The sequence below is a fragment of the Helianthus annuus genome, chromosome 1 (assembly GCF_002127325.2).
Source record: "Helianthus annuus cultivar XRQ/B chromosome 1, HanXRQr2.0-SUNRISE, whole genome shotgun sequence".
Lineage (NCBI taxonomy): Eukaryota > Viridiplantae > Streptophyta > Magnoliopsida > Asterales > Asteraceae > Helianthus > Helianthus annuus.
In genome coordinates, this window is record NC_035433.2 from 144,993,243 (window position 1) to 145,016,046 (window position 22,804).

At 35.8% G+C, this 22,804-nt stretch overlaps 1 protein-coding gene, 1 long non-coding RNA gene and 1 pseudogene across 2 annotated transcripts; 1 reads left to right on the top strand and 2 right to left on the bottom strand.

Moving 5' to 3' along the window:
- Positions 1-809: 809 nt before the first annotated feature.
- LOC110883354 lies at positions 810-4,986 on the top strand (annotated as a pseudogene).
- Positions 4,987-6,168: 1,182 nt separating this feature from the next.
- On the bottom strand, positions 6,169-10,691 carry LOC110883365 (protein Mpv17). The gene is made up of 3 exons (XM_022131143.2): positions 10,324-10,691; positions 6,848-6,939; positions 6,169-6,706 (listed from the first exon to the last, which is right to left on the bottom strand). The coding sequence occupies exons 1-3, from the start codon at positions 10,477-10,479 to the stop codon at positions 6,301-6,303; spliced, it is 654 nt and encodes a 217-aa protein (XP_021986835.1). The 5' UTR covers positions 10,480-10,691; the 3' UTR covers positions 6,169-6,300.
- Positions 10,692-13,216: 2,525 nt separating this feature from the next.
- Positions 13,217-16,830, bottom strand: LOC110883371. Its single transcript, XR_004864264.1, has 2 exons — positions 16,463-16,830; positions 13,217-13,592 (listed from the first exon to the last, which is right to left on the bottom strand). It is a non-coding gene; the product is annotated as an uncharacterized LOC110883371 (long non-coding RNA).
- Positions 16,831-22,804: the final 5,974 nt, after the last annotated feature.

Consider the following 22,804-nt stretch of genomic DNA (forward strand, 5'->3'; position numbering starts at 1 on the left):
GGTTAATAACCGGTTACGGTTAATTAACCGGTTATTTTGTGCACCTCTAGAATAGAGAGGCTACTTCCAGTGAGACTCTCGGCTCGATTGTAGTTTTGTATAAAGCTTTGGACCTAGGACACGTAACACTCAAACAATCGGGAGAGAGACTGATTGGTGTATGTACCCCCGTGTCTTTCAGCTATCATCGTTACCGCATGATGCATGATTAACCATCCGCCGCTTTTAACGTTATTTTTACGAAATTAGTAAAATAACGTTAAATTGGTATTATTTCACTTTTGTCCCCCGGGCACCCACACATATGTACATTATATGTGCACACCGCAAGTGGGGCATATGTCAATTTATTAAACTATGCACCAATAATGTTATTACCATCACTTGGCTATTCACAAACTAATTTGAACCTGGGTAAAACTCGGCTGAAGCTCGAATTATCAAAGGGAGCTGAAAACTTGAGCTTCAACATGGCTCGGATACAATTCGAGTCGATGCATGGCTCATCAGGTGTTACATTCAAATAATCTTGTACAGCTCCCTGTAATCATGCATTTTGTTCGGTTTCTCTTCAAGTACCCATACCCTTTTTACGGATAAGAAAACACACATTTACACCATAACATACACAGGCCAGCTTGTTGTGTTGCGAGTGGGGTCTGATTGTGGATCCAAACTTATCTATATATCTATATAACTATATAAAGCATCTCCTATGTACAAAATAGTAATTTCCATTCAATTTTTTAAGATGGCATACCAAAGGTTAGGTTAAAATGCCTAATTTTTTACCATTTTGTTCTCTTTCTGCCCTTCTCACATAAAATAGATACACGATTAATCAATCTCCATCTCTCTACGCCCGTTCCCTTCTCATTCAATGCCATTATCAGTTAACTCAACCGTTCCTCTTTTAATGCAATCATCAAATTCTTGAATTCAATAGCCATGTCTGTTTGTATATCGCAAGTCAGTCAAGGGGTTATTAGGATTCGGGTAGATGAATCTTGTAGTAGACGATCCTTCTTGATTATGTTGTTTGCGGCGATGGCAGTGGTAGGTAGTGAAAGATCGAAGCCTCAACAGTGGCGGCTTTAGGGTTCTTTCATAAGTCACTCGGGGGCGGTTAGGATTCCGGCAGAGGAATCCTCAGATGGTGAAGTTGAGGTTTGGTAGTGACTATGGTGGTGATTGATGGTGATTACAGGTAAAATTGCTTGATTCTCTTATTGATTTTGGATTACGAACTTGTTTTTTTCATCTGATGAGGCCTTTGAATTGATATCATAGTTCTATTAATATGATAGATTTGCTTTATATTAATGTGATGATTTGTGCAGGTCTTTTTTTGTTGCTATTTTGACAATATATATGGTATAGTTATAAGTAGTTATTGATATTTCGAAGGGAACTAAAATATAAGTCAATAAGGTTTGGTTTTTCTTGCAGGAAGTGGATCCATGTGAAGAATTGACTGATGATGACATTCGAACCGCCATACAGGATGCATCAGGTCCTAGATCTGCCTTATTTGTACCAGAAGTAGGTCTTACTCTTAATTTATAAGTTTTTTTACTCACATTTGGCTACTTAGTACCTCATATGCTTGATGTATTCTTTTACATGCATTTCAGGTTCCGTTTGAAGTTCTTATTAGAAGACAAATTGCTCGTTTATTAGATCCATGTGTTCAATGTGCAAGATTTGTATACGATGAGTTAATTAAGGTCAGAATTTATATAAATTTTCCCGCTTTTATTATAACATACTTCATAAATATGTTAAGTTTTTTTTGAATCTCAGATGAGTCATAGTTGTATGGTTAATGAGCTACAAAGGTTTCCCGTCCTTCGAAAGCAAATGGATGATGTTACAGGAAATTTCTTACACGATGGTCTTCAATCCTCTGAGACCATGATTGGACACGTAGTCGAAATGGAGGTTCATTCTATATTATTGTTTATTATTGATGTTGCTACTTATTCTAAATTTTTTGAAATGTAAAAGATAACAAAAGTCCTTACCATGATTTTCAGGTTTTATTCTTCACCCGTGAGGGTTTTATTTCAATATTGTATTGCGATTTTCAGGTTATTCGATAACAAAGGAGAGAGAAGTTGTGGTAGATCAGGCAACGGCGGTGGATCTGGACACCAACGGCGATGACGGAATAGGATTTCGGCAGGTATTCCGCTGAGTAGAGTAAGATCAGTCCCTTCTAGGTGTTGTTTACTTGTGGGTTTAATTTAGTTGTTGCTACAAGTTTTACTGTTGGGATTTTTTTAACAACTGTCTTTGTTTTTGTTTTTGTTTTTGTTTTTGTTTTTGTTTGGACCTGTCAAAAATCAAAATGTGACGATTAGTGTTTAATGAACATCATGATCTGTGAAATGGATTGTTTGACAGGAAGAGTGTGGGCGGGTAACAATATAGTGGAGTTTATTGTGTGAGGTTAAAGGAGGCGTATGCGCAGATAAACCGAAAGCCTCCTGTACCTAACGGAACCATGGATACATTGAAATTGTTGACTGAGACGTTTGGGAGGAGAGCCGGTAACATGAAGGTATATTATAATTTTCCTTTTAATCGGGTTTTTGGTTATTATTTCTAGCCCGTTTAACCCCTTTTGATATTCAAAATGTATATTTTTTAAGGTGAACCTATTTACTGCAGCTGTGTAACCAGTTTATGGCCTATTTAACCCGTTTACAACTTATTAGGAACCGGCAATGTCGGTTCGAAACATTTAGATTAATCGTTCAAGCCAAGCAACGTTTTGTTTCCGTAATCAGCCATTCGAATTCTTGTAACATGCATCAGTTAATTATCGCATGATTGCTTTCAATTTTGTAATTGATAATCACATAGATATTAGGCAATTGGAATCATAACTCTTACACGTATCACCACGCACCACCAGAACGGTTCCCATGAACTGGTAGTAGTAATCACCGGTGACACCAACCACTATCCACCCTGAACCAGATTTATCAGCGTCGTCCTTTCTTTTTCTGTTACCGTTCATCGCGCACCAGCAGTCCGGGACCACTGGTGCTGCATTGATATGTGTGTGTCGATGTGTGTGTATGCACAGGTTGTGGATGTCTGTGTTGTGTTAATGTGTGTCGTGTGTGTTATTATTATTACTATTATTATTATTATTATTACTATTACTATTACTATTACTATTATTATTATTAGTATTATTATTATTATTATTATTATTATTATTATTATTATAATTATTTTAAATTTGTGTTGGTATGTGTATGGTTTGTCTAGATACATATCAAATCGGAGCAAGTTTCGCTACAAAGCCCCTGTTTAAAGCCATATGATTTTTTTTTAATCCTTGGAAGCTGTTGTTTAGGGTGGCTTCCGATCTCAACTCAAGAACGAAGGTACATTCGGTTCAACTTATTATGTTGAACTATGTTTATTATTCATTTTAGACAAATCACCTTCAAAAGCAAAGCTTCCAACTTTACCATTTTTCATCAATTTAGACCATTTAAATTGGCTACCACCATAGTAACAGTTCTACTATTAATATTAATTGGTTATTACCTTATTCATAATGGAATTACAAGTAATAATAATAGGAATTTGGAATTACCAATTTTGCTGAATACTTTTCCTGATAATTCAACGAAAATTGATGACCGTAAAGACGGTTGTGCATACCATTGTATGCAAACTGAGCCCAAGTTGGATAAGTTTGTGGGAAATGCATCTGGGGTTAAGGGGGCTATAGAGTCGTTGATTCGTAGGGCCGAGAAATGGGTACCTTATGAAAAACATAAGCGTACACCGATCTTTGTGTTGGCTACGACCGGATTGAGAAGATTAGATAAAGAAGTTGCTAATTGTGTTTTGGATGATATTGAGGATGTTGTTAAGTTACATGAGTTTAAGTTTAGGAAAGATTGGATTCGGGTTTTGAGTGGGGAAGAAGAGGCTTATTACGGTTGGATTGCTCTAAACTGTCACATGGGTTATGGGTATGTTTGTGAGTTCATCAAGGTTGGATACTTTGGGTCTTCTTGATCTCGGTGGTTCTTCGTTGCAGGTAGCAACAGAGATTAAACAACCAACGGTGAATGATCGAGATGTTTTTAGATCATAGATTGGTTCTTTTGAGCACGAGATTATGGTAGCATCGTTACCGGCTTTTGGGTTGAATGAAGCTTTTGATAGAACTATTGTTATGCTTAGTTATCCGCAAAGATACCTTAGCAGGAGCGACAAAAAAGATACCTGGTCATGGCTATCGGATAATAAAAAAACTGATTTTTCTGTTAAAATAGTCAGACATGAGCCGGAAAAGAGTTCAGCGAATACGAGTCAGAACAATATATTTTTAACTGGAATAGAATTGCAGTGCCAAAAATTAATCATTTCGTCTGGAGAGCAATGGAAGGTTGGATTCCTACGGCTACGGCGTTGGCTAGGAGAAGCGTGAACGTGGGAAACGAGCGGTGTCCGTTATGTGGCATAGCTGAGGAGGACGCAGATCATCTTTTAGTTGCGTGCTCTTTTGCTCGGTCCGTTTGGTAGAGCGTTTTGGGTTGGGTTAAGCTTCCAATCCCTAGGGCCTTCGAATCGGTTAATCAGGTTCTACAGCATGTGCCGAACTATGGCAGCGTTGGCTTAAGAAAAAAGAGTAGTGCAGTCTATTGCTCTTCTCACGGTATGGAAATTTGGACGTGCCGTAACGAAAAAATATTTAACAATAGATGCGCCATTCTGAGAAACGTCGTGGAAGATATAAAAAAACAATAGCTTCTGGTGGGTGAAAAAAAGATCAAACATGGCTGGGCTGAATGAATAGAACTGGAGCAAATTTGAGTTGGATAATGTACTGTCTTGAGTTTTAGTTTTGTTTATTTCTCTGTTCCTTCTGTTTTCCTTTAGCAGCTTGCTAAGGTTCTTTTGTTGTGGTTTTAATTAAAGTTCATCTTTGGCTGGCAAAAAAAAATGTTTTCATTTGTTCGGTTAGTTAATTGTAGCTGTTGACCAAGTCAACTGTCATTTAATCTTTCTTTTCGAGTCTGTGGTCTTATAGGAGTGGAGGGTGTTTCAGTTAACATATAATTTGTTTTCCTCTAATAATATGAAAATCTAAATGATTAACATATTATTTTTTCCATTGCATTATGGGTGATAAATTTTTAATCCGCTAAAATTCTACTCTTTTGAAATTGCATAAAGATGTACAATTGCTTGATGTGTATTATGTTCCTGTCGTATATTGTCGACTCCGCTGCAACGCGCGGGTTTCCCTCTAGTAGAACTCAAAGAGAGATCTTAGGTTCGAGAAATTAAAAAGCCAAAGATAACTCGAAAATTCAAACAACAAAGTCGACGGCAGAGGTCATCTAGTAGGTGTCACTTGTCTTGATTATCTGAAAATCGGCTGAAAGAATGAGATAACAAAGTCTGGAAAGACATTTAGGGAAAAAGGAAGTATGATCATCTCATTCGAGTAAGCTAACAAGCGAGTTCATCTTGACTTGATTCGAAATTTATACCAATCTGCTCGCCTTTAAAATCATATGATTGTTTTCAAGCGAGTTTCGAGTTATCGGCTATAAGATAAAAGTAATAAACACAAAGTGTAAAGTTACACCACCATGGCACCATGCTCCAACTGTAATCGCTACGGACCATCATCACTACTCTCACAGCCGTCCATCAACTACATCGGATGATTTCGACCCATTTGACTGGTTAGTAACAAAATATAACACAGAACCGACATTGACATGACAGAATTGCGCATTTAAACACAAAGCAACCCACCCAGGCTCAAGCAATCGACACACTAACCATGTGTGCTGGGACCAACAATATATGCAGTTAATATCGGTGATATATCGGTCATATCGGTCTCTTAGTAAAATATCGGTGTCAAATATCGGCCAAAATATCGGTACCGATATTATCGGCGATATTGACCGATATAACCGATATATTACCGATATTGACCGATATAACCGATATATCACTGAATTATTGGTGTTAAATTGCTATATATATAAATTCTGCATTATATTAAAATTACCGATATCTCACCGAGATAACCTATATTTCATATATCAGTCCTTGACCGATATCCGATATTTTACCGCATTAACTGCATAGTTCCTATGCACTCTATATAACAAATCAAGCAAAAGATTATTGAAAAAAAAAATTACAGCTAAAAGCAAACACTTTCTTCTCAAAGATCCAAAACATTCAACACAAAAGAAAAACAACAAAATCCCTGAATTATGAATGGGCCAAAAATCTGACCCGTTAATCCTCTTTGTTTTTATGTTCGTTCGACGACAAAATCTTGAACCATTGTTTCCAAGCGGCATCCTGTTGTTGTTCAAGCCAAGAAAGAAAACAGCTGTCCAACAAGCAGAATGAATTCACATACAAAAGCTGGTATTTTACGGGAATAAACCGAAAATTGGCAACTTGAACCATCGGCCAAATCCCGCCTTCTAAAACTAACGCTGGAAGAAAATCGCGCTTCACGTCGTCTTTCACTTGATTAAAAGTTTTTCCGGATGCGAAGCCCATGTAAGTGAAGAAAACGAATAGATCCACTGGCCCGAAAATGATCCCGTCAAGTGCTACTTTAGTTGCAACGAACCGTATGGATTTTGGTTGGTATTGAAGTTTGACTTTTAAAAACCGATCTAAACCTTCATACCTACAAGAACAATACATTGGTAAATTGTCTACAGCAACCTTCAAGACTATCATATCTAAATAGCTAGAAATAACCGAATAAATTATGCACTTCAAGTTTACCATAAGGGTTATTTTAGTAAAATCTGAAAAGATTACTAACCAGAAGTGACCAACGGGTCCGACAAATGCCATTCCAAATAAGCTTGTGGTAGCCACACGTCTCCAGTTGATATGCAATTCTTTCTCTTCCTCCTGTGGAGTTAATATAGACAAATATATAATTCAAACATTTAAATATGATAAATCATAGGGTAAATTACTTTTTGAGTCCCTGTGTTTTAGTAGTTTTAACTAGTTGAGTCCAAAAGCAAAAAGTTTAACGACCTGAGTCCCTATAAGCATTTTCTTTAACCATTTGAGTCCTTTTGAGTCTAAATTTTAACATTTTGAGTCCAATTTTTTGGACTCAAATCGTTGTAAAATGAACAAAATTGGACTCAAAACGTTATAAAATAAATGGCTAGGGACTCAGGGCGTTAAACTTTTTGATTTTGGACTCAAGTGGTTCAAACCACTAAAACATAGGGACTCAAAAAGTAATTTACTCTAAATCATATGCTCGACATTTCTATAGGTACCTAAATGGCAAGTAAAAATAACACGAATACACAGTGACAGTGATATCATGCAGAAGTGAAACATAATGGATGAACAAAGTGCAAACTGTTTTCAAGTAAATAGTAATTAGTAAACAAATATGCGTGTAAGAATTTAATCAGACCAATATATACATCCATAAGATCGCTGGCATGTCAGTTTTGCTCATAGAATGATAGAATAGAGAATATAAGGCTTCGGTTTCAATGCGGAAAGCATGTAATACAAAAAAAATCCAAATTATTACTAGTTATACGAAAACTGAGGTAAGTCACAGATGCTCGCCAAACAAATAATCAAGAGAAAAATCACAACAATTATAATTCTTGGGTGCAGTGGCGGACCCAGAAATTTTTTCATGGGGGTGCGGAATTTTTTAAAGATTTTAGGCCCATAGGCATATAAAAAATTCAGTTCATATCGGGTCGGGTCATGTAACACAAAAGAATATCAAGCTAAAATTTATATAACTATCAAAAACATGTCAAACGTCGTTACAAACATATTTAAAATGTCGCTCTACGGGTTTTCATTTTTTGAAATCTATCAAAAGTTCAAAACATCTATAGCTACTATTTCTTAGCAAGTCTTTCTCTATATAACATATACAACTAATTTAAACACTAAACACTTAAATAATCATCACCAAACTTCATAATTTTCAACTTTAAAATCAAGCCCTAGATTTAATTGTTGATTCCTTCTAACTAACCATTTAAACACAGTAAACTTTAACTAAAACAACAAAATCAACCAACTAAAGTTTCAAAAAACAACAAAACAGCTAAAATTTCAAACTTTTTTAACAATTGTATTTCTCCTAAAAATCCAAATAAAACAAGAAAACTAAAAAATAATCGAACCATACCCGAAAATAGTGATGAGATGTTGTTTTCGTGAGTTTGGTGGCCGAAATTGCGGTGGGTTGGGTTATTATATTTTAGTTCAAATTAGATTATTAGATTGGGTTGGGCTTGAGTTATGGTGTGTTTATTGGGTTAAAGGTTAAGAGAAAGTTAACTGTTTTAAGTGAAAGTTAATTAGTTAAGTGGAAAGTTAATTAGGTTGTATTTAAAAAAAAAAAAAAAAATCAGTGTTTACGTATTTGTTTTACAAATTCATAAGATTTTTTTCCTAAGGGGGCGGTCGAAAATTTCCAAGGGGTGCGAACGAAAATTTTCAAGGGGTGCGGTCGGGATTTTACCAGGAATTTAGCACTAAATTTTATTTTTTCAAGGGGTGCGCCCGCCCACCTTAACATACATGTGGGTACGCCCCTGCTTGGGTGTGTTACACCTATATATCCATGTCAAAAAAAAATCACTGATTTAGCCATGAGATACGGTTTTTCCCATCAATATTGGAGCACGCTGATATGTACTGTTTTCAGAAGAAGAAAGAATTGAGAGAGTAGTTTATTTGGAATTCAAATACGCATGAATTACAACTGTTACGAAAAGAAAAACAAACAACAAAGTAACTGAACTGAATGAGATACTTAACCTACCACTATACATGACTCGTACAGGTACTTAGACAGTTAGACCCGCTATTCCACTTAAATACCCCACCCCATGCAACCGCCCTACGGTTCTAGGCAATGTGGCATGTGTTACTGCATGGCTGCATGGAAGTAAGTAATTTGCACGTATCAATGAGACACCAATCCACCATACCGCATATAAACTCACGTATGTAGTGTTATTCGCATATGTATTACTATTCGCATATAGAATGAAAATACCTAGTGCTTAAGCAAAGCAAATAAAAGTAGATACATGACTAAAGATTCGCGTATCTCATGGCCATACATGTAAATCTGTTCCAACATGATCAATAGAGGTATAACACACCCAGACACATAGTTGTTAATAGCGAGCATAGCGTCCGCTATAGCGGATAGTGTAGCGTTCATGTGTTGCTATATAGCTGGTAGCGACAAATAGTGGTAAATAGCGAGATTTTTGTAAATTTTTTAGCGTTTTTATATTTTTTGGTAAAATATACATACAAAATATTTCTAAAATTTTGTTCTTGTGTATCGCTAAACATGAAATGGCGCCCGCTATTTGATCGTTATCGCTACTTAGCGTATAGGTAGCTTCTCGCTATCATCCGTTGTTCGCTATTGACAACTATGCCCAGACAAAAAAAAAAGCTAAATTCGCGATTTTCCCTTTAATCAAACCTATTCATGAAAGAAAAAGAAAGTGATAATTGCCAAAACCATATGAAAATACAATGAAAAAAAAAACCTGGCATGAGAAGTTGATAAGTGAATATAACATTCTAAGTTTCTAACCATGCTAGGAATAAACACTAATCATTAACTCTCAAGATTATAGCCCAATAACTAACCATTTTAGCGTTTAGATTACCTACTAAAACTGCTAATCAGATTGTTTCACCTTAATATCTGATAATTCATCATTGCGCGACACAAATCAGTTTAAAATACTTGGGCATTTTGCGGCATGTGGCGGTCCAGTCAGCATGTGGGCATTGTGGGGCATTATGTTAAAAGGGGTGTAATAGAATTAAATAAAAAAAACATCAAAAAATGCTATTGGCCAATGAAAATTTTGAAGACGTTAAAAAAAGCACGCTCTGGCAAGTTTTTTTAAAAGAAAAACGCCCCCGGGGGCGGTTAGATGGCGTGTTTGGGCGTTTTTTTTGGGGAAAACGCCAAAAAAACCCCACTACGGGTGGTCTAATCATCAGAGCTGCTTACTTGCTTATGCATACTCTTCAATCCCTAAAATAAACCAAATTATAATACACTCAAACAACTAATTATCTAATCATCCAGCTTCATAACAACAGAATCAAATCAAATGAAAACATATCACCTGCATTGCATTATCCTACACTTGATCATCTACCTTTAACTATCTCAAAAACCATAACCATTATTCAATTGAAACAACTGCATAATATTCGAAACAAAACGGAACCAAACGAAGGAAGAACTAGACTTACAGAAGCTAAATTAGGGTTTCTCTTAACAGAACTAGCATGCGTAACGGTCTGAGCTGCAATATCACCAAATCCCCAAATTAAACCGGAGCTGATGACCTGAGTTTTGACCGGATGAACAGATAAACAGTTTTGATACCATCTCCATAGCTTAAACATTATCACAACATCCAATTTTTGTAAATTGACCTGAAACTTGATGAATTGTTTTTTCTAGGGTTTGGTTGAAGAAAACTTGTGGAACAAGCAAATGTTGTGAGGTCGAGTGTTGCGCGTTTTTGACGAAAATTGTTTGTGATTGTGTGCAGTGATTGTTGAATGTATCTGCGAAGGATTGGATTGGATTGAAAATGGGGGGGGGGGGGGGGGGGGGGAGGAGAGGGAATGAAATTGAAGGGGACTAGGGATGGACTGTGTAGGTGATGTTTGGGGGCGAATCCATTTGGTTTGGTCAAAATATTCTGATTGTAATTTTTATCACCCTTAACTATTGGCTATTGGCCACTTTCAACTCCAACTATTACTTTAACGTTCGTCACCCCCAACTTAACAGTTAGTGTGTTCTGTCATCACGTCGTTAACTGATCACTGACTTTTGATCATGTTACGATACATTTGGGGTGTCCTAAGATCCCTAAGAGCATTCACATCCAACCCACCATATTTTCACCCTAAATTACACTAAAAAACACTACATTTTATTTCTCCTTTTCAATTAAATAATATTTATTATACCTTTATCATTACCTTTTCTCTCTCCCCCACTCACAACCACTTTCAAAATATATTAAAAAATTATAGGGGGTGAACAGTGTCCCCCCAAATATACAGATGAACAGTAACATTTTCTCTCTCCTCCACTCACAACCACTTTTTATACTTTTTATATTTTAAAAACAACACACACATATTTAGATTCCTTGGATGTGAATGCTCTAAAACCTTCCTAAGATCGCTGACACCCCAAAAAAATAGTAACAAGATCTAAAGTTAGTGATCAGTTAATGATGTAGTGACAGAACACACTAAGTGTAAAGTTGGGGGTGACGGATGTCAAAGTGTAGTTGGAGGTGGCAGCGGCCAATAGCTAATAGTTTAGGGTGATAAAATCCAATACCCTTAATAATAATAATATAATTCATCAATAGATGGGCCCAGCTACCAAATCTAAATGAGCTTGAAGAATGGCACTGTTTCTGGAGACTGAAACCAATTTATAGTTTGATGGGGCATACCATTAAAGCTAAACAAGTTTGAACTTTGATGGGCCATAATCTAAAAGCTAAATGAGTTACTCATACATTCACTAATTCACATAACTGTAGGCCCAAGACTTTTACAACCCATTCTAGAAGGCTTGTGTGGCCCATACCAACTTATAAACCAAACCAAACCAAACCTAATCGAATCAGAACCGACAATCACTTAACAGTCTGGTCTCCGATCTGGGTTTCTCCTCCTTACCGGTTTCCAGTCTGCTCCATAGCCGGAGCAAGATGGACGGTTCAAGCTTTTTGACACGTCAAAATGAGTATGGGTTAAAACAAAAATCTTTGAGACAACTTCCACTTGTACATGTTAGATCCATCTTACTCGCTTTTTTTTATATAATTAAACAAAATCCAAATTGACATACTCGTTAGCAAATGACTCACGCCACCTCTAAGTAACTAATTTTTTTTTAGTTCAACTAAAACATTGTCTAATGATTTGCAAATATATGCAAGACCACTAAACCACGTTTAATTGTAAAGTTCTTCTATCATCCATATTCATTCGTTTAAAACAAGTTGATGATATTTGAGGTCGAAAGTTTCTTGGGTCCTACATGTCTAGTCAAAGAGTGCTTGTTAAAGAGGGTAGAGGTGATAAGTGATAACCAGAGGGAAGTAGGCAAACAACTGCATACCAACACTACCGCATGTGCAATCAATTCATGAATCTACTCAATTGAATGCTTGAATATATTTACATATCTTAGTTGTATTTTATTTTCTATTTTGTTTTGTTTTATTTGTATGGCTATTTGAGTTTTATATTTATGTGTGGCTCATACATACTTTGTTGTTTGTCACTCTCACAAGCTAAGCTAATCATGTCATTATATACAGGATGCAAGAGTATAAATGAATTGACATATATCCTTTCCTTTGATCTTTCTAAATAGATTATTTCATCAAATGCCAATTGCGTAGGAAAAACGTTTTTGCCTTTATACACTAACCGGTTGTATTTATGGGCTATTAGAAGACTTTTGCGCAATTCTCAGTACGTTGGTGATTATATTCGGTAACATGCTTCCGCTAAACCAGGTTTAAATGTAAAGTTCTTCTCTCATCCATAATCATTTGTTAAAAGTTCAATAAATGTTGTCTTTGTTGCAATATAAAATAAAGATAAATATGTAATTTATCAGTCACTCACACAGCAAACAAACCAATAACCTTATGATCATCCTACACAAATGACAAAGAATAATAATGTATAAAAAACAAATTAGACTGCTCAAGTAAAATATGAAATGGGATAAAATTGCGACATCATTAAGCGATATTTAAGTAAAGAACCGTACTCAATAATAACTTTATAGTTAAGTGTTGTATCGTATATAGCTACTAAACAAAGGTCGTCTTTTAATCTCATGTGAGACGGTGGTTGACAACAAAAGAGACGACCTTTTCTACGCCAGCGCAACTATGTCTTTCGGTCGGTGATGTATGGTTTTGTTAGATGAGCATGTGTAAAGCAAAAAAGTAAGAGGGAAAATGTGGCTAAAGTCTGATGTATTTCATAAGAAGTAGAACTGATAAAACAAAACATACAACAAAATAGAACCCAAATAAACAACAAAGCTGATGGTACAAACCTAACTGCACAGAAATGTTACATATTGTCAGAACTCAAGAATCAAGCAGTTTTATTATGTAATCTTAGCATCAAATACAATGATTGAACAAATCTGTCATCACAGATTAACAACTGAACAAGGAACAAATAAGATCTCCAATCGGATGATCTGTACAAGTGTAGATAAGCCCTAGACTCACGAATGTACTTGTGAGGATAGGGAACAAGGGAAGCGTACAAAAGTGAAGACAAGAGAAAGTGAGGAGCTCGTGTGTCTTGAACGAGAACCTTCTGCCCATTATATGGGCTAGAAACCCTAAGCACCAGCTAACATCCAGCTGTATAAAACGACTATAAGCCCAAGAAGGAAGCCCAGCAGTAAGGCAGGAGGAGAGCCCAAGTAGAAGAGACCAAGCAGCCCAAACCTCACAAAACAAAGAAACAAGGAAAAGGAATGAGATAAGAAAAACAAGCACATTTATACTGGAAATATATAAGTATTTTAACACATATTATAGCTATATATAATATAATATAATTATAATAGCACAACAAGATATTTACCCTATATTAATTTACAAAATTTTCTTTCCGCACAGAAGAAACAATATTCCTTTTTCTTTTCTTTAATTCTTTTACTCTTTAAACCCTTTTCATCTTTTACAAAACCCTCATTGTTTTCATCTTTTACACTTTTAACACTATAGTTTTCATCTTTTACATATTTATCACAAATAATTTTTATTTTTAACCCCAACACTTTTTCACTTTCAACTTTGGTCCTTTGTACTTTATATCTTTTAAAAATTTGTCGTTTTACGATTCGTTCTAAATTTTGGGAGTTAACACGTTGCAACACATTTGACGCGTGTGGTTCAACGTTTTTACGTCTATTCTTTTACACTTTAACAAATCCCTCAAAACTTGCGGGTCCTAAGCCGACTTAGTTTTTCTTTTCTATATTTTGCTTTTTCAGTCGAATTTTGCGAGTTTACACGCACGTGCGTAATTTATCATTTTTACGTTTACTTTTTATTTGTCTTAATGATCCCGCTGCAAAGCGCGGGTCAAACATAATAGTTTTCTTTTTATTTGGAACAATAATATAAAGGATTGATCTTTATCATAATTTCTATATTTTTGGTGTATCATAAATATAGTAATCATATTTATTATCTTTTATATAACTTTACATAATAATATAATATAATAATGATAGGGTGTACCTATTGGCACATCCAAATGCCTATATGCACACCAAAAAGGGCTTTTTTGTCCTATATGCACACCCTGCAGTGTCGAGCTTTGGCTAAAGCGCGGCGTTTTGGTCCGGTCAACCAGACAAAAGACTGACGGGTGTCTGATGGGTCTGTTGACCGGACCAAAACGCCGAGCTTTGGCCCCGTTTTGGTCCTGTCAACCAGACAAAAGACTGACCGGGTGTCTGGTTGACAAGACCAAAACGCGGCCAAAGCTCGGCGTTTTGGTTCGGTCAACAGACCCGTCAAACACCCGTCAGTCTTTGTCTGGTTGACCGGATCAAAACGCTGCGCTTTAGTCACAGCTCGACACTCCAAGGTGTGCATATAGAACAAAAAAATCCTTTTTATGCTGACTATCTACACACCAAGTGTACAAATAGTCTCCCCCTAATGATATAGTTCATCAATAGATGGGCCCAACTATCAAATCTAAATAACCTAGATGGATAGTACTGTTTCTGAAAAGTGAAAACCAATTTATAGTCTGATGGGCCATACTTTTAAAACTAAACAAGTTTGAACATTGATGGGCCATAATCTAAAAGCTAAATGAGTGGCTCGTCACATTCACATAATTGTAGGCCCATAACTTTTACAACCCATTCTAGAAGGCTTGTCTGGTGGTCTGGCCCAAACCAACTAATGAACCGCCCAACCAAACCGAATCGGACCCGACAATCACTTAACATTCCGGTCTCCGGTTTGGGTTTCTTCTTCTAATCGGTTTTCGGTCTGGTTCATAGCCCAAGCAAGATGGACAGTTCAAGGTGTTTAAAGGAACGAGTATCGGTTAAACATTTCATTTTTTATATATTTTTGCCAAAGTTATACTTTCTACAAATAGCAAATATATTTAACTAGATTTACAAAAATAATATATCTAAAACACAATAAATCTTTTAGACATATTCCCCTTGTTTGACATGTTAGACCGAAATTGACATACACGTTAGCAAATGGGTCGAAACCGCCATGTTATGAGTTCAACATAAACATTGTCAAATGAATTAAAGAGATATATACAAGACCAGTGGTCCACTTAGCGACACCTCATAAGAACCGTGCACATAGCGACACAAACAGTGACGTATTTTAGACGTAGAAAAAATCCGTGACGCATTGTAAACTATTGCAAGACATCTCTGATCTCTGTTTGCGGCACACGTGTAGTGTATCTAATTCTGCCTCGAATTACTGACGACCTGTTTGGCGTTGCACATAGCGTCACTATTCACTACCATCATTTTCGTCACTAAACCGTCACACTGGATTTTTTTTTTATTTGTGGCTTATATTCTACCATTATGAGATGGAGACTATTCTGTGTAGGACTCTGTATCTTGGCTTTTCATCAGAAATAGGACATGATCTTGTGAAGGGTATCGATTTAGAAGACTTTTGCGCAATTCTCCGTACGTTGGTGATTATATTCGGTAACATGCTTCCGCTAAACCAGGTTTAAATGTAAAGTTCTTCTATCATCCATAATCATTCGTTAAAAACAAGTTGATGATGTTTGAGGTCGAAAGTTTCTTGGGCACAACATGCACAGGGCCCGCAATTTCGCGGGTCACGTACTTTTAAAAAAATCTGATATCTATATAGTTAAAAAAATTAAACAATATACTCATACCAATTCTAATATAGGTCAATTTACAAATCAGAAGTGGTTGTGTTGAAATAAAAGATAAGATATAAATAGATGCTCGTTTACAAATCAATTTTTATGTTTATCGTTAAGTCATAAGTGCACATTTTTACGAGCTCAAAAATGGTACATAAATCAATTTTATGCATACTCTTCAATCCCTAAAATAAACCAAATGACGATACACTAAAACAACTAATTATCTGATCATCCAGCTTCATAACAACAGAATCAAATCAAAACATATCACCTGCATTGCATTATCCTACACTTGATCATCTACCTTTAACTATCTCAAAAACCATAACCATTATTCAATGGAAACAACTGCACAATATTCGAAACGAAAGAAAACGGAACCAAACGAAGGAAGAAGTACACTTACAGAAGCTAAATTAGGGTTTCTCTTAACGGAACTAGCATGCGTAACGGTCTGAGCTGCAATATCACCAAATCCCCAAATTAAACCGGAGCTGATGACCTGAGTTTTGACCGGATGAACAGATAAACAGTTTTGATACCATCTCCATAGCTTAAACATTATCACAACATCCAATTTTTGTAAATTGACCTGAAACTTGATGAATTGTTTTTTCTAGGGTTTGGTTGAAGAAAACTTGTGGAACAAGCAAATGTTGTGAGGTCGAGTGTTGCGCGTTTTTGACGAAAATTGTTTGTGATTGTGTGCAGTGATTGTTGAATGTATCTGCGAAGGATTGGATTGGATTGAAAATGGGGGGGGGGGGGGGGGGGGGGAGGAGAGGGAATGAAATTGAAGGGGACTAGGGATGGACTGTGTAGGTGATGTTTGGGGGCGAATCCATTTGGTTTGGTCAAAATATTCTGATTGTCATTTTATATATTTTTTTTACGTCTCGCTTGCGGTATGCTGGTATAATGTATATATGTGTGGACGGTCGGAAACAAAAGTGAAAATGCATTAATGTTAACGTTATTTTACTAATTCTGTGAAAATAACGTTAAAAGAGGGGATGGTTAATCATGCATCATGTGGTGACGTTTATAGCCGTAAGACAATGGGGTACATGCACTAATTGACGTTTATCTCAATTGTTGAGTGTTATGTGCCTTATGTGTAAACCTTGATGCAAAACTATTATCGAGCAGGGGGTCTATTTGGAAGCAGTCTTTCTATTCATACGGGGTAGAGGTAAGATTGTCTACATCTCACCCTCCTGAAACCCTACATTAGCTTTGCTATTTGTGGGATATACTGAGTATGATGATTATGATGATGATTTTTTATATTTCTTTGATTTTTAATAAGTTTTTATTTTTATTTTTATTTTTATTTGCTTGATTGATTTTAATAATTAATAATTAATCTCTCTATACCCATCGCTAGGGCTACAAACGAACCAAACGTTCTTTAACTATTCAGAGGAAGTTCGTTTACGTTCGTTCGTTTGATAATGAACGAACACGAACAAGAAATTTCGTTTGATTAGTTAAATGAATGAACATGAACAAAGGTCGCGTTCGTTCATTTATGTTCGTGAAAGTTCGGTAACGTGTTTGTTCGTGTTCATCCGGTTCGTTTGCAACCCTACTACACCCCTCACATTACTTGTTTTAGATTTTATAAAAAAAAGATATGGTGTGGTGGTAAGGTGTTTGCTCTCTATTCAGTAGTGAAAGAAAAATATTACAACCGTTCTCGACGAATACGGTGTAATGATAAGGTGTTTTCCCTTAATCCAAGAGATGGAGAGTTTAAATCAGATCCAGTCATAAGAGTATTCAATAGTAGGTCCATTTGTTTAAAAATTAGGGTGGCTTAACGAGTCAGACGAGCTCAACTAGTTTTAGTAGGCTTGAAACCAGGGCCGGCCCTGAGCAAGTGTCGGGTGACCGGCTCAGGGCCAATAGTTGCGCGGATTCGTGTCCTTCTGCTTGACGGTTCTGTTCTTTTTTATTTTTGCCAGCTTTGTTTGTTTTTTTCAACTATTTTTGTTGACTTTGCTGTTTTTTGTTTTTTACGTTTTCCAATTTCATATTTTTAGTTTTTGTTTTCAATAATTTTAGATCAGAATGCTTTTGTGTGCATCTGATTTATGTCCAACCCCAAAATAGACCAAAGATTGTGTTTTTACACTCATTGACACCACATTGTTCGTTGAAACAACACATTGTTTCATGAATCAATGTTGGTTTGGTAGGTAACTCGGTTGGTGTGAACCGCCGGCGCGTCAGTTGAGTTTGTATGCGTCCATTTTTTTAAAAGTACAAATAGCTGAAAATTTTCGAGCAAGATTTTCATGACGGATGTTGGTGAAGTTCTCATAAGTGAACAAGAATGTAAATGTTTCATTTAAACGATTTGGACGAAAATTAGAGTTCAAAAATATGTTTATCGTATTTGATCTATCAAGCGATTTTGGATCAGAATGCGTTTGAATAAGTTGTTGGATTATTTGCAAGTTAAATAAGAATTTAAATATCTAATTTGAATTTGAAAAAAAAAACGTACATGTTATCTAAGAGCATTCACATTCAATCCCTCCGTATTTATGTGACTTTACATAATAATATAATAATTTTTTTTTTGTTGGTCTTACTTTTATTAAAAATAAGTGCACTTTACATCAATAGCGCAGGTAAGCAAGCAACAATCGAATCTAATAATTATATAATAATGATATAATTCATCAATAGATGGGCCCAACTATCAAATCTAAATGACCTTTTTCTGAAAAGTGAAAACCAATTTATAGTTTGATGGGCCATACTTTTAAAGCTAAACAAGTTTGAACATTGATGGGCCATAATCCAAAAGCTAAATGAGTGGCTCGTCACATTCACATAATTGTAGGCCCATAACTTTTACAACCCATTCTAGAAGGCTTGTCTGGCGATCTGGCCCAAACCAACTAATGAACTGCCCAACCAAACCAAACCGAATCGGACCCGACAAGCACTTAATATTTCGGTCCCCGGTTTGAGTTTCTTCTTCTAATCGGTTTTTGGTCTGGTTCATAGCTCAAGCAAGATGGACGGTTCAAGGTTTTTAACGGAACGAGTGTGGGTTAAACATTTCATTTTTTATATATTTTTGCCAAATTTATACTTTTATACAAATAACAAATATATTTAACTAGATTTACAAAAATAATATATCTAAAACACAATAAATCTTTTAGACATCCCCCTTGTTTGACATGTTAGACCCATATTGACATACACATTAGCAAATGGGTTGAAACCGCCAACTTATGAGTTCAACATAAAAAATTAAAGAGATATATACAAGACCAGTGGTCCACTTAGCGACGCTTCATAAGAACGGTGCACATAGTGACACAAATAGTGACGTCCTAGAAAAAATCCGTGACGCATTGTAAATTATCGCTAGACATCTCTGATCTCTGTTTGCGACACACATGTAGTGTATCTAATTCTGCCTCGAATTACTGACGACATGTTTGGCGTTGCACATAGCGTCACTATTCACAACCATCATTTTCGTCACTAAACCGTCACACTGGAAATTTTTTTTATTTGTGGCTTTTACCATTATGAGATTGAGACTATTCTGTGGTGGGACTCTATATCTTGGCTTTTCATCAGAAATAAGACATGATCTTGTGAAGGGTATCAATTTAGAAGACTTTTGCGCAATTCTCCGCACGTTGGTGATTATATTCGGTAACACCTTCCACTAAACCAGATTTAATTGTAAAGTTCTTCTCTCATCCATAACCATTCGTTAAAACAAGTTGATGATGTTTGAGGTCGAAAGTTTCTTGGGCCCAACATGCACAGGGCCCGCGATTTCGAGGGTGTGCTTTTAAAAAAATCTGATATCTATATACGTTAAAAAAAAATTAAACAATATACTCATACCAATTCTAATATAGGTCAATTTACAAATCAGAAGTGGTTGTGTTGAAATAAAAGATAAGATATAAATAGATGCTCGTTTACAAATCAATTTTTATGTTTATCGTTAAGTCATAAGTGCATATTTTTACGAGCTCAAAAATGGTACATAAATTTTCAGAGACGCTCCTGCCAACATGTCTGGTCAAAAAGAGTACATACTAAGAGGGTAGGGTGATAAGTGATAACCAGAGGGAAGTAGGCAAACAACTCGCATGTGCAATCGATTCATGAATCTACTCAATTGATTGCTTGAATATATTTACATATCTTGGTTGTATTTTATTTTCTATTTTGTTTTGTTATATTTGTATGGCTATTTGAGTTTTATTTTTTTGTGTGGCTCATACTTTGTTGTTTGTCACTCTCACAAGCTAGCTAATCATGTCATTATATACATGATGCAAGACTATAAATGAATTGACATATATCTTTTGATCTTTCTAAACAGATTATTGCATCAAATGCCGATTGCGTAGGAAAAAGGTATTTGCCTTTAAACAGTGACCGGGTTGTATGTATGGGCTATTATGCAACATTTGGTTTCTCATACCAACCAATATTGTCCTTAGTTGTCTGAGTGGAGACTTCCCATGTTGTCAACCATTCGCTCTCACTCAAGCACGCAAAACAGTAGAGTTTTACGCTCATCAGCAATCATTGCATTCAAAACGCGTTGTTGATATTTGAGGCATGAAATTCTTTATTCCCGGTATAGTTCCCATTAACAGAACAAAACTTTATGATAGTCACCTAAGCAGTGGCGAAACTTGAGATTTCCGATCGGGGGTCGAAAACGTATATACCTAAAAAAATTATAAAACCGGGGAGTCGAAAACGTATATACCTAAAAAATTCTATACGAAAACTACATATCGGGCAATACTGAGCGAAAAGTTCGGGGGTAACCCCCCCTCCCCACAAAGTTGCGCCCCTGCACCTAAGGTGTCACAAGTAGTGTCATGGAACAAGGCGTTAACCGGTAAATCACATATGAGAGATAATATTGTTCGTTTTAGCATTTTGATTTCATTCAACTCACGCGGCCCATTTTTACTACCTAGTTATTGATGTTTTGGGGTAAAAATGGGTTCGGTTCAAAACGGGTTAAATTTAGTGTCGGTGTAAATGGACTGATGGGTACATCATTGTAATCTACTTATATCTTTATTTTTGTGTACTATTCGATAATTGATAATGGCATTGGTACTTTTTTCTCAAATAGTTGCCTAGCCCTTATCTTGGTTTGTTGGCACTTGGCACATTGAAAATGAAGTTTCTGGCCATCCATTATGGTGGATAAATTATTTTCCAATAATAATTTATAAATTATTGTTAAAAACAAAATGTATATTATTATCAGTGTACTCAACATTGAATAAATTTACAAACTAGATGACATAATGAATAACTTCAAAAAATTATTAATTTAAATAATTCGTTTTTTAATGTGACTTTGTAATGTTAATAAACTATCGAGTTTTAATAACCAGAACTTAAAGCCTGGAGAATTAAACGAATAAACAAAATTTATATAAAAAAACAACTATATATGTTGATTAATAATACATGAGGGGGTCGGGGCATTCTCGGGTACTGACAATCGGGTTAGAGTACCCGATCGGGTACACCGCAGTCAGTGATTCCAGTGGTGAAATCGGGTTGCTATATTAGGAGATGTTTATCGATCTGGGTTGTCTTTTTGGGTAGCCTTTTAGTGGTGAAATCGGGTTGCTAGATTAGCCTTTTAAATTCATTTTTTTCACTTTAATTATTCACTTAGATATGTCATATGTGGGTCTTATATTATTCCTAAAATAATAACGTATAGAAACGATCAACATCAAGATGCTTTTATTGTGATAATTTTGTTTAATAATGTCGAGTCATCCCCTCAATAAATCTAATATTTAATCTTCTTCTCCAATATATGTATTTACAAAAAGAAATATAACTCAGTTTTATACTACAAATAAAGTTATTTTTACGGTAAAAACGATAAATAAGTAGCTAAGCCTAAGAGTCGTTAATTTTGTTATATGGTTTGATTTGGCTCTCTTAGGTTAGAGGGTGTGGTATAAAGCCCCTAGGGGCTTATCACGCCACCTCAACGTCACGTAATGTTCACGTCACACATGGGCCTTAAACCATCTTCCTTTAACTTGCAGGGTGTGGTTTAACTACCCACTTTACACTGTAGCACCCCCATTTTGACCAATTACCTCTCGATCAAAGAAATTTACCTCCGTTACCATATTGGCGAGACCTCCATCCCTCCCCCCCCCCCCCCGATAACTTGCGCGGTGTGGCTGGTGGCACCTCGGGACGCTATTGATGCAGATGTGGCGGGGTGGCGCCATCCCACACCCTCCGGCCACATGTATTTTGTTTTATCATCATTTGTGAGATCAAATTAGTAGTATATCAAAATCAAATTTGTATCATAGTTATTTCTTGATTTCTTATTTGATTTATGGATGATTAAATCAACTTCCAACCTAATGATACCCAAACATGTACCAACCGGTTGAATGTTGACAACTATGTGAATGATGATAACTAAGATAAGAAGTGTTCCTTTTTTTAAAAACCACACGTTTCTCTATTCTGTTTTATATTATATAAGCATGGACTCTTATCAACCTTTCATTGTCATTCAGTCAATTTAGATTACCAAAATTATTGTAGTCATTAGTTAGATTACTACGTACCTTTCTAGTTCTTAACATGTTTTATAAGTTACCTCATTGTACAAGATAACGTTTGGAAATTCTAAATAACATCTTTCGTTTCAAGATAATGGTTTAATTTTTTTAAGTTATTAAAC